Below are 12,648 nucleotides of genomic sequence, written 5' to 3'. Positions count from 1 at the left end.
ACTTTGTGGAGAACAACCACGCAACACCTTTTACAACAACCACAATGGTCTTAGAAGAAATGCGCAACATAAAGCTGTAGTAAGACTGCAAGGCAGTCTCTCCCAAGGCTTCAATGGTGCCACTTAACATGCATTTATTTACTAAGCATAGTCCCCTTCTTACATACAAACCATATACATTACTAGCAGCCCTGGTTCAAGAGAGTGGTTACCATGGGAGCCAGGGTTTGTTTGTCTTTTTAAGACCACAAGACAAAACCCCAAATCTGGTGCTGTCTGAGAACCTGGGTGTACAGAAGAAGGAAAGGAGAAGGCATGAACAAAACAGGAATAGCTTAGGGGAGCTGACCTCAAGCACGGACACCTGGGTTCCAAGGCTCAGCTGGGCTGGGCTTCCTATACAGGGACCCTCATTTACCCAAAATATCTTCCCCATGTTCTGCTTAAAAGGGTTTCATCAACTTCTCTGTTAAGAGTTTACACAGACAGAGCAATGGAGTTTTGATCTCATCCAAACAGATGCTTCCTCCACTGGTTACAAAGAGAAGAAAAATTCCCATATTTGAAATTCCTAGAGAAGGATGCTTATCACCTGGCTGGATCTCTGCCTTTTTCCTAAAGCTTCAAGTAGGTATGGGAACTTTCTGAATTTGCATATACTGTCCCCAAACAGGGCACTCAATCTCTGGACCATCAAGGGGGGGGGGGGGCGCACTAGGCAGGGGGAAGACGTTAGAAAACTAGAAATGTATCATTTAACAAAGAGCTGAACGTTTTGGTAAGGCATGCACTTATGATAATTATGTATGTGCCTACATATAGACACATATAATTACAGATATACATATATACTATCTATCTACAGATACTACATAACTTCATACATTATAATCAATTTTTTTTAAAAAACCACATGCACTATTAATACCAAAAAGACACAAATGAGAGAATGACGGCTACTGACCCAACAATCTATTTTTCCATCTAAGTAAAATGGCTATGAGCCTCCATACGCAGTTCTCTTCAATGAGAACATTAGTAGGGAATAGGCAGACTTTCACAAGTGATATTCCACAGCAGACCACAATTTTACTTCTACACAAGTGACTGAAAAACAGACGATGCAGAATCACCCTGTGCTTCTTTTCTGTTATAAAACAGCATCTCCTATCCTGACATTAAAATTATTGCAAACTTCTTGAAAGCTCTAACAGAGCCAGCCTAGTAGGTGAGTCACAAAACGGAGCTGAAGGCTTGCCAAAGGCGGCTGCTACTTTCACTGGACACGTCTACTCACCGTCTAAACTGAAGAGGACTTCTGTTTGTGAAGGACATCATGCTGGTTTTGCACCGAGCCCCAGAACCTTGCATTGACTCCTCAAAGAGACCTAGAAGCACTTAAGAGTTCGGCCTAACTATCCACATGGATGAAATCAAGCTGTCTATTTTCTGGATTATAATTCACAGTTAGATGCACAACTTATCCAGCTCCTCCACCAGTATATAGACAATGTAATGTTTCAGACAGACAGAATGAATGATCGGATTTGCCGGTGGGTTAGCCTTTAGAGAACTTCAAAACTTCTTTAATGACGCTCAGCTTTTCCCAGAAAGAGATCCTGCTTTTTGATACCAATATTCTAGCTTATGAATTAATGATTCTGAGCAAGAGCCAGCATCATCTAGGGGGCAATGGCAGTTAAACCGTGGTATAGGGAGATGACTTGGGGATGGATAAAATGCACAACATACCACTTTAATATAACAAAGAGATAGATTCGCATAAAAATATGGCCTTTATTGCTTTCACAGACAATTTTTACAACTGTTACAGGCAAAGCCTCTAAGCATAAGGACAATTCCTTAGGTCTCCCTGTTGTTGTTATAGGGTTTTTTTTTTAAATTTTTAGTCTAATCTTTTTATTTTTTTCACTCTCATTTCTCACTGTATCCTTCCCCTCCCTCCTCCAAAACAACCATTCCTTATACTAAAGGGGAAGGGGAGAGGAAGGCTGTGTTATAGGCAATGCTGCACACTCATGGTCCCCTCATCTCTGCCAAGAAGGGAAGGGGGTGGGGAAGATGCATCTTTTCTTTGGGGCCAAGCTTCATCATTGTAATCTCACTATTCAGGTTCAATTGTTCTGATGTTATTTTTTCCAATTACAGTGGTGTAGTCACTGTGTAGATTATCTTTGTGGATCTACCTAATTCACTTTGTATCAGTTCACAGACATCTTCCCATGCTTCTCTGGATTGATCATGTTTCTTGTATAGCAGTCATGTTCATCTGTTTACCCATTCCCCAATAAATGGGCCTCTACTCTTTGTATCCAGTTCTTTGCCACTATAAAAAAATCCCCTTGTTTCAGTAGAGACTTTTAAGGGTCCAAGGAAATGGAAGAGAACACAACAATGTTATGTTTACAAAAGGCATTTTAAGATTCCTGCCAAAAATATCACCTATCCCTTTCCCAGATACTTGATAACTAAGATGACTGCTTCTGAGAAAGTAAGTTTGGATATAGCAAGAAGCTCTATAATTGGTTCCCTAGAAAGCTGATCTGGAGTTTATACAAAACGCAGACAATTCAATTAGTGTTAAAGTGGCACATTCTATTAACATTAGGGTAAGGCCGCTGCTTGCTCTGAGCAGGCTGTCTCCCAGAAAAGGTATCCAAAAAAGGATTTATCCAAAGCTTCCAAGGATGCTATACTTCACCTCACTCTACAAGATGACTGGGTGTGAGCTCTTCATGATTAAGAGTAAGACTATGAGAGGGAGCAAAAGTATAGTTCATAAGCTTATATGTATAATTAAAATAAGTTTGGGTTGGAAGTATAAGCAGAATTTGACCACAACTTACCCTAGATTTAAAGAGTATCGATTTAAATTATAATTCACATTAGGACTCAAAACACTAGGCAGGAAGACTTGATTTAATCTGACTGCTGTGTATGTAACCTAGGGAGCCAGGTGGTGCAATGGATACAGCGCTGCAGCTTCAGACACTTACTAGTGGTGTGACCCCAGGCTATCTGCTTCAGTTTCCCCAACTGTCAAATAAAGATAACATCAGCTTCCTCAACTAGAGCTTCCTCAGTTGCTGTGAGGATCAAATGAGATATTTATAAGCACTTAGCACAGTATCTGGCACAGAGAAGGTGCTTCATAAATACTTGTTCCCCTCCCTTCCTCCCATGTAACCCTCAGCTGATCACAGTGTCTCTGAGCCTCAGTTTCTTTATCTGGAAAAAGAAAGGTTGCAGTAAAAAAGCACCATGTAACCAATCAAAGGCCACCAAAATCTGTCTCCCAAAGAACAAGCTGCTTCCTATCTTTTTAGCTTGAAGTTTAAGTAAACTTCAGTTTAAAAAAGCATATGCCCCAAGTTCTAAAGTAGTAGTGGTTTTGACTTTTGTCAGATGAAAAAGAAATCTCATTCAGTTGTCTGATGTAGTGCTATATTATTTACCCAAACTAATTAAAAATGGTCAAGTCATTGATGGATGCACTGCCTCCAATGTAATTAACAGAGAAGGTGAATCGTGGAGAATCAGGAGATTAGTTTTTGCTGTGCTGAATTCCAACAAACAGCCACCAAATGATAAGTATTTAACCAGCATGTATTCCACTAAAATAAATGTTAATGAAATAAATGAATGTTCTGAAAACTGTAACAAAACAAATGCACTTAAATTGTTAAACTATTTTTAATGCTCTAATATTGATTTCAAACTCCATTGTACACAGTTTGTCAGAGTTATGGATCAAATTCAATCTTCCTCTTCCTTTTTCTGTTTATTCAGACTCAAAATAATTTGCTTTTTCTTTTTGTCAACTCCTAAACACTTCATCAATTTAGAATGAATTGATGCAAAGACAAATACATTTTCTGTAAGTATGCAAATTACTACTATGACAAGCTGCATCATCAAGTCATTGATTATTAGGTCTGATGAATCCCCTAGTTCAAGGGGGTCACCCGCCATCTAAAACCTTCAACCTATTCTTTAAACGAACTTAAAAGGTCCATTGGTAACTAAAGTGGGACTTTCTTACTGTTTTAGAATGATAAATTAATTAAGTCCCTTTGATTGAGCCTTACTAGGTGCAAAGCCCCAGGCCCAAACCCCTAATTACTAGGTGCTAAGCCTATGTGGGTGTGAAGCCCTCAGGGTCCTAAGGGGAGTTGCTAAGACCACAGCCAATAGCAGGAGCCTAAGTTCTGGTAGCTCAGATGACATTTTAATGACGTCCAAAGACTGTATAAAAAGAGAGAACAGAGCTATTTGCTTGGGGCTCTGAGCCACAGGAGGAGTAGCTGGTGACTCTGGACCAGCCCTCGTTATGAGCTCCCAGCTCCTGAACTCAAATGTTGATGGTTCCTTGGTAACTATGAATTGTATTTGGTCTTTATAATGTATGTTTGTAATTTGTTCATATTTGCTCTGAAGTTCAGGGTGCTGGATTTTTCCCCTGAACTATTTGTATGTTGGTTTGAAATAAGGTTGTTAACCCCCTAAGGCTACTTTCCTCAGTAAAGCAGATCAAAGAACCTGGGCTGGCAAGGTCTTTGTTGCTGGGCTTGTGTTGGTCTTTCACCCCCACAACAGCTGCTAGCCGAATTGTTGTAACAAAAGGTAGTAGAGAGGGCCATGACCCTGGACTGAGCAAAGGGCTATGTTTTTTTTTTTTCAATAAGGAGAAGGAAAGCAAGTGAATCCTTCTTAGAGCTGTTTGTTGTCAAACAGAGAGCTCCCGCTCCCAGGGAAATGCCAGGAGAGCCTAGAGAGCTTCAGCAGAACCAGACTGAAGACACAGTAACTAAGATAAACATATCCTGATTGGGGACCAACATGGAAGGGGATATTTGGTCAGAGGCCACCATAATGCTTCTCACCCTTCTCAGTTTTGAACAAAGATTGAAAGTAGCTCTAGGAGCCTGATGAGAGGAAAGGACTCCTACCAAGATTGTTGAGTAAGCTGTTGTACCTAAGTCCAAGTCCTCTTGATCACCGAAACACACGAAATAAAACAAAGAACCAAAATTCCCCAAGAGAGAAATGATTGAAGGATAAGCATAACCACTTTTTCAAAATAGGAAATATAATTGGCAACCATCATCTGAAAAGCGCTAAAAAAACCAGCAAAAAACAAACCTCATTGATGAGAACTACACAAAAACTCGAGGTACAATGATGCCCATCAAAAAGGGGGGAGGGAAATTCCATGTTAGAGGGGCTTTGTGAAGAAAGGCATGATAAATCGCTGCTAATTCATCACCAGTGTCGACCTATGAAATAATCCAACCATTTAGGAAAATAATGTGCAACTATGCAATTGAAGTTACCAAATTGTTTATACCCTTTGACCCAGCAATCGTACAACTGGGTCATTGCCCCAGGGAGTCTTAATGATAGCAAGAATATAAAAACGATTCATAGGAGTGTGATTTTTAATAACAAAAAGCTAGAAATGACGTATGTGACCAAGAACTGGGGAATGCCTAAATACATTTTTAATGTGAAGATAGGAGAATGGACATTGACATTTAACTCTGTTACCACAGTGAAGTCACTTGCCTAACCTCCATGGTTCATTTATAGTTAAAGAAGGCTACATTTACAACCTGTACTTACTCTATTATGCTGATTTTTCCCCCAGTTCAGAAGGATGCATTACATGGTTGAGAGAAGGCAAAATAAGGTTTAGAAATGTTTTTCTACCAAATTGAAGCACAACGAAAATCAAAATTAAATCGATGGTAAGTGATAAGTGATCATTCATCCATCACTTTAAGGAATCTCTCTCAAAGTTCTCCAGTCACAAACAACGAAAGAATGCCACTAAAAGTAATGCCACTTTCCATGAACAAGGATATACTTCAGATGTCTATTCTAACAGGAGAATCAACATTTCCCATGGAGGCAGCTAAAGTAAGTTTTTAATTCTTTCAGGCTAGGCAATTCTGCAAGATAGCTTAGCCTCAGTTCCCAATGTTGAAAAAAATAGGATATAATGTTCATCTACTATTCAAAGGTAAGCATGCTAGACTATTTGCAAACCCAAAAGAACATAAACCAAAAAGAATTAAAAATAAAACTCCAGGCAAACACAGAAAGCCTTTGCTCCCATGGGCCAAATACCATTAGACCTTTTTTAACCTATGATGAGGAAAATCAATTGGCAGAATTTAGAGGTAGCCAGGTGGGCCCCAAGGACATGGCAGAAAGTCCTAGGTAGCAGCTCCTGTAAGCACAGACTGAATAAAAGGCCTTGTGCTAGCTATGGTTAGACCCTCAGAGTGGCTTAACAAGAAGACAGGAGCTCAGGACAGCTAAGCCAAAAATGGAAATGAGAGTTGCCCGGCAACACTTGCCCTTGGGGCACAGGCACCATTTCCCACCCCCCACACCTTTTTTCCAGGCCATCAAAAAGAACTGGAACCACCCCTAAATAAAACTGGGAGTGACTGAGAGTCCTCCTGTATACAGACAAAATGCTACCCCTCAAAGGCCTCTGGGCTCGCATCCGCATGATCAATACTAATTAGCAGCAGGGGCTCTCCAAGGATATACAACTTACCCAGTTCAAAACAGGACTCAAACCATGACCTGAAAGACAACAAGCTGGGGAAACTGCAAGGCCAAAGCAGTAAGGGAAAACGGATTACAAATCCTGGAAAATGACTTAGGCCAACTCCCTCATTTTACAGAAAGAGAAACTGAGGCCCAGGGAAGAACTTGCCTGAAATGATGAGACAGTGAGTTTACTGTGTGACAAGAACAGCTCCTGACTCCAAATCCTGGGCTCCTTCCACAACAGCGCTTTGTGTCCTGAATTGTGACAGCTACCCCTTCCCACTCCCCATCCCCAATCTAGCTTCTGGGCATCCATTTGCTTAAGTTAACCCTACCTAGGCACTTAGTCAATGTTTAAAGTGAGCTGATGCAAAACCAGTTTCGAACAATGGACTGTTGGAGTTGGCAGGGACCTGAACAGCTGCCCTAACCCAGGCAGAAATCATTTGACAACTCCCCAGAGTGGCTGTCCAGGCTGTGTGAACACTTCTGGTGACAAGAACCCCCTATACTCAAGACAGCCGACTCCATTTTGGGGATATCTCTGCTCTTCCCTATATTGGAGTCAAAACCTGCCTCCCTTTCCTGGTCACCCCTGGGTCCTAGTTGTGCCCTCCCTAGCTACACCGGCTGCCCTCCACTTGAGAGTCCCCTACGATGGCTGTCACTGAGAAAGGATGGGACTGGTTCTGCTTGACTGAGAAGGCAGAATTAGGGGCAACTAATGGGTGCAAGTGGTAAGAGGGCAAATTTTAATGCTGAGGGAAGGACAAACTCCTCAACAGGGAAAGCCATCCCAAAGTGGAAAGAGCTGCCACAGATTCAACTATTATCTCTACACCGATGATTCTCAGCTTACTCATCCAGACCTAACCTCCAGTCTTGAATCACCAACTGCTTATTGGACATCCCAGACTGGATGTCCTGTAGACATGTGGAAACCAAATTTCTCTTTCCCTGAAAATATTCTCCCCTTTTGACCCTGTCAAGAGCATCAGCATCATGATCATCCTCACCATCCTCCCAATCACCAGGCCCAAGATCCTAAGTTGTCATCCTCACCCCCCAGTGCCAAGTCCTACTGATTCTACCTTGGAAACATCTCTCTTATACACACCGCCCCCCCCAACTCGACTCTCAGAAAGTAGTGAAATCACACATCCCCAGAGACAGTTAGGACCAGACCAAACTGATCATTTGCTGGCTATGTTGGATTAGAGAATCTTGTGTTCCTCTGGAGTTTTTCCGGTCTCTTTATGTCCCTCTGAAAATATGGCTGTGCAATACTCCAGATACAGACTAACCAGTGAGAACACGGCAGGCCTTCATATCCCTGAGTACATTGCTTCCATTAATGAAGTCCCAATTGCATTAGCTTTTCGGACAGCCATGTTTCACTGTTACCTCATATTGGAGCTGATGATCAACTAACTGTACAGGCCATACCCCCTCTCCCTGTATTTCCTCTTCAGGAAGTGAGAAGTGAAGCAAAAGGCCATATTATCAGGAATGCGATTTTCCCCATTACAGATCAGGGCGGGGTCAGGCAAGGCCCAGTGAGCACCAGGACAATCTCACAGCTGTCGTCTAAAGAGGGACACTAGAACCTCACCTTCAGATGAGTTCTGAAGGATTAAGTCATGTGAATGTTCAATAAAATAAAACAAAATGAATGGCTTGACTGCGAGCCATTGGGCAAGTTAACAGTTCTGTGAGCCCCGTTTCCCCATATAGGATATGAGAAGGCTGGCTATGATCTCCCCTAAGATCCCTTACAACCCAAAGATTCTTTGACTTTATGATCCAAATTTACCAAGTTACCAGTGCTTCAGAACAGGCTTCCGGAGGTTCCCTTCGGTGTACACCTACTAACATTCCTCAAAGGACAACAATAGCCAATGCCAATATACCCAATACCCACAGGACCTGAAAAAGCTGTTTGCTGCCAATACAAGTGACAAGCTGAGAACAAGATGGAGAACAAGGTCTCAGGTTCTCCCTGCCCAAAGACTCCTGAGCCTTTTTTTATGATCAGGCCTCCAGTCTAATGGTCTGCTCCATCTCTCCAATGTCAAACATACAAATGAAAGCTCCCTTCCAGAATGGATTGCTTTCATGTAAGTACATGATATAACAGCAGGCCTCACATATATGATTCTGGGCTTTTGAGCATTTTCAGAAGGCAGAGAGCCCCTCCAAACTTATCAGAAAATTACAGCACATTAGAACTACATGAGGAAAAAGAAAAACCTCAAAGCAATAAACTTTAGACAGAAAAGTTTTAAGTAACAGGATTGGGCTGATTTCTCACAGTCATTCAGTAAGTATCTTCTATGTGCTAGGCACTAGGAATATGAAGACAAAAATGTAACAAGATCATAATATCAGAAATTCAGGGATCTTAGAAACTCTCTGGCTCAACTCTCACTTTTTAAAAACCATATAACGAACTAAGACCTAGAGAAGTGAAGTGAAGGAAAGTGAAGGAACTTGCCCATGGTAAGTAAGCAGAAGAGTCAAAGTTCAAACAGTGGCCTACTCCAAATCCAATTGGACCTCCACGCCAATTAGACGGTCCAGAATGTAATGACCATTTTTGGTTCGAAATGATTCAATTTTAAAAAGATTATATCCCCAAACAAAATGGACGGCACAGAACGGTTTGTGAAGTATCCACATTTCACCTGTTCTCTACAGATTGATCCATCATCCTGGCTCACACCAAGTACCAAATAGTCTTTGTCTTAGGACATTTACCTAGTGATAAGAGGAGAGAACAAAATGTTCCTGCCTAGCACTGGGGACTCCTTGGGAGAAGTCCCTGGAGTTCCAAGGCCTCCTTCCCTTCTCTGCTACTGCTACAACAAGGAGAAGTGAAATCCCCACACCGACAACACTATGCAGCTCTGACTATAGAACTGTACATGGTGAGGACTTAGGGCAGGTTTGGGTTAAAAATAGGAAGCTATGTAAAAGAGACATTCACTTCTCAAGTACCAGGGGATCAAAGGGCTAGAAAAGCTACAATGTCCCAAGGGGAAAAAAAATACTTCAACAACTCAAACAAAACTAAGAAGTCTTATTTTGTTGACAAGTTAATGAGCTGACTGGTTAGCCACAAGTTATGGTCAAAGAATCACAGAATTGGAAGAGACCTCAATGGCCATCCAATCCAACCATACACCAAAGGACCCCCCCCACACACACACACTTTAACAGATCTACCAAGTGGTTGTTCAGCCTCTGCTTGAAGACCTGGAAGAGGGAGGGGAAGAAAGAAAGGGAACAACTACCAGCTCTTATGGTTTTCCTAATTTAATCCAACCTAAACTGGCCTCAGTTAAAAATCCTGCCCCGCCTCCCCCCACAATTACTCCTGGTTCTGCCTTTTGGGGCCAAGCAGAACAAGTCTAATCTCCCCTTCACATGACAGCCCTTCAATACCTGAAGAGAGCTGGCATGTCTGCCCCTCCCACCTCACTCACCGTGGCCCCCCCCCACCCCTTGTCTTCTGTAAGATAAACATTTCCAGATTTTTCAAATGATTCATCCATGGACCAGAGGGCCTTCACCATCCTGGTTCCCCAGCTCTAAGACACTTTCCAGCTTATCCATGTCAATCCTAAAATGTGGTCCCCAGAATTGAATACCATGCTCCAAGATGAGGTCTGAGGAAGGCAGAGGACAGTGGGATCATCACCTCGCTATTCCTGAAGATCACCCTCTCTTAATGGAGCCTAAGATCACAGCATTATCATGACTTAATATTTTCAAGAAATGCAACTGTCACCTCAAGAGTAAATGGCTTTGTACGGTGGACAAGGAGAATGATGCTGCAGCAGCTTCAGGCTGAGTGTCGAAAATGGGAGAGAATGGTACACTATAAGGGGTGCTGGGTTTGGAATCGGAGGCCTGGGGGCCAAATCCAACCCGGCTCCTCACTCATTATCTGGGTGACCTTGGCCAAATAACCTCGCTGGGTCTCAGTCCCTCATCTGTCACAGGAGAGGCTTGGCCTGGAATGTCTCCAGGCTCCCTTCTAACTCTAAATCTGGATCCCAAAGGGCCAGGTCTCAGGCTGAAACCATTTTTTCAAGAAGGCAAACTTTTAAAATCTTGACTATGGAAACAGTGGGTGTTTGCCATACTCTTCGAACTGATGCACCTGTCCCAGCCCCTAAATTTAAAGAAAATAAGACACCCCAACCATTTCACAGGAGCAGTTATCAGCAATCGATTTCGGAATGATGTAAGTACACAGAGAACGGGGAAGTTATTGCTCGGAGCCCAGCGAGGTGTGTGCACCTTGGAGCTGCCCAAGAACAGGCTTCAGTAGCTCGGGCTCTGGCTGCAGCCGCACCATCTGCATATTTTAAAACTGCACCTCTTCTGGGTCTGAGGAACCGTAGTACCTTTCTGAACAGAAGCTAAGGAGAATGCATTTGAACTGGCATTTATACATCGGTCTAACACAATAGGTACCCATACAATCAACAGCTCCTATTTACTTAACAAAAGAGACCGTGGCAGTCTAAAAGGCAGAACCCCACAAGTGACTAACATATGCAAAGTTGAACAATTCCAGTGCTAACTGCTTCGGCTCCCAAAACAAACTAGGTGGGAGTGAACTTCCTTTCTCTCTAGGCTAGAGCCTGGGGGGGCTTCAAGTGGTTTTTGAAATCAATGAAACAGCCTCAAGGTGCAGAAAAGAGAGGCAAGCGCGCTAAGGACCTATTCAAGAAAGTGAATATTTAACTACAGTAGAACGACTCAACATCTTTCTTCCAGATTCTCAGTCACCAAAGCATCTTGCAAAATTAAGGAGAAAAGAGTACAAAGCTGTGGCTGTGCTTCCAACCAGCAGATTACTCAGCACTTGTTTCTATCTCTTAGTTGGCTGTGTGTTGAGTACATTTATAGTTATCTCGTCTCCCCCTTTATTTTCCCCCATAGTTGGAACCTAGTGGACAATTTCCTTTGCCTCCCAGAGGTGCTTAAAGAAATGGTCCTGACACACGGGACCAGCTTCTGGGAGAGGCAAAGCCCTAATGCCTCTTCTCACTCCTGTCCTTAAGTGCACTGCGGTGGATGGGGAAAAAGTTCCTTCCCTCTGGACTTACAAGACAGGCTAACAGAGATCGAAGATGAGAAGAGCCAAGTTCAAACTCTGGGCTCCTTAGCCCTTCACCTAAAGCGATTAAAGACAAGCCCAGGGCACCCCAAGTTAAGGCACACCCCTAACCCGTTCGGGCCCGGAAACGCGGCAGTCAAAGGTAGAGGTGGGCAGACCTGAGTGAACCTAGCTCCCGAGCCCGTGGGCGCGGCGGGGGAGAGCAGCTGCCCCTCCCCGCAGGGGTCCACAACTGGGGCTTTCAGGGGGAAGAGGGGAAACGGCGAGGGCAACTGTTGGTGTCGGGCTCTCCTTACCCGGAGGGGTAGGCACCCCCCAGGTGCACGTCCTCGGGGGCATCGTAGAACTCTTCGGTGTCGCTGTCCGACGCCATTAGTGGGACACACCCCGGGGGGGGGGGGCGACGGGTCCCTCCTCCACTCCTTCTTGTCCCCTTCCTCCTCCTCCTTCTGCCCCCGGCGGTGGAGAGACAGCGGCCCGGGCCGCCGGGGCTGGGGAGGGGAGGACGAACGGACCACCGGAGGGAAAGGGGGGCCGGCCGGCCAGAAGGACGGAAGGAGGATGCTCCGCCGCCGGCGGCTGCGGGCGGACTCAGCCCGGAGCGAGCGAGCCGCACTCAGCTGGTCCCCGCGCTGGCGGGGCGGCGGCGGCGGTGGCGGCAGAGGAGGCGCGGGGGCTCCCTGCGGCTCCGGCCCAGAGAGGGGCGGGGAAAGGGAGGGGGCGGCTCCGGCTCGGACTCAGCGCCGCGGGGGAGGGCGGGGGCGCAGGCGGCGGCTCCAGCTTCTACTGCGGCGACAGCGGCGGCGGCGGCAGCAGCTGAGAGAGGGGGCCCCTCCAAACCCCGACCGGCCCCGAGCCTCGCGAGAGTTCGAGAGCCAGCCCAGGGACGACCCGGGCGGGGAAGGAGGGAGGCGGAGGCGGAGGCGGCCAGC

The 12,648-nt window shown here is 44.7% G+C and overlaps 1 protein-coding gene across 1 annotated transcript in view; it reads right to left on the bottom strand.

Annotated features, from left to right (window-relative positions):
- The window catches only part of WDR44 (WD repeat domain 44), an 82,107-nt gene extending 69,720 nt beyond the window's left edge, over positions 1-12,387 (bottom strand). Inside the window, exon 1 of the mRNA XM_036740274.1 lies at positions 12,013-12,387. Within this exon, the coding sequence (XP_036596169.1) occupies positions 12,013-12,089 (77 nt within the window). The 5' untranslated portion in view covers positions 12,090-12,387. The remainder of the gene's footprint in view (positions 1-12,012) is intronic.
- Between the last annotated feature and the right edge of the window lie 261 nt (positions 12,388-12,648).

Source organism: Trichosurus vulpecula, chromosome X (assembly GCF_011100635.1).
Source record: "Trichosurus vulpecula isolate mTriVul1 chromosome X, mTriVul1.pri, whole genome shotgun sequence".
Lineage (NCBI taxonomy): Eukaryota > Metazoa > Chordata > Mammalia > Diprotodontia > Phalangeridae > Trichosurus > Trichosurus vulpecula.
Note: the sequence above shows the minus strand (reverse complement) of the source record. Positions and strands in the feature narration are given on the sequence as shown.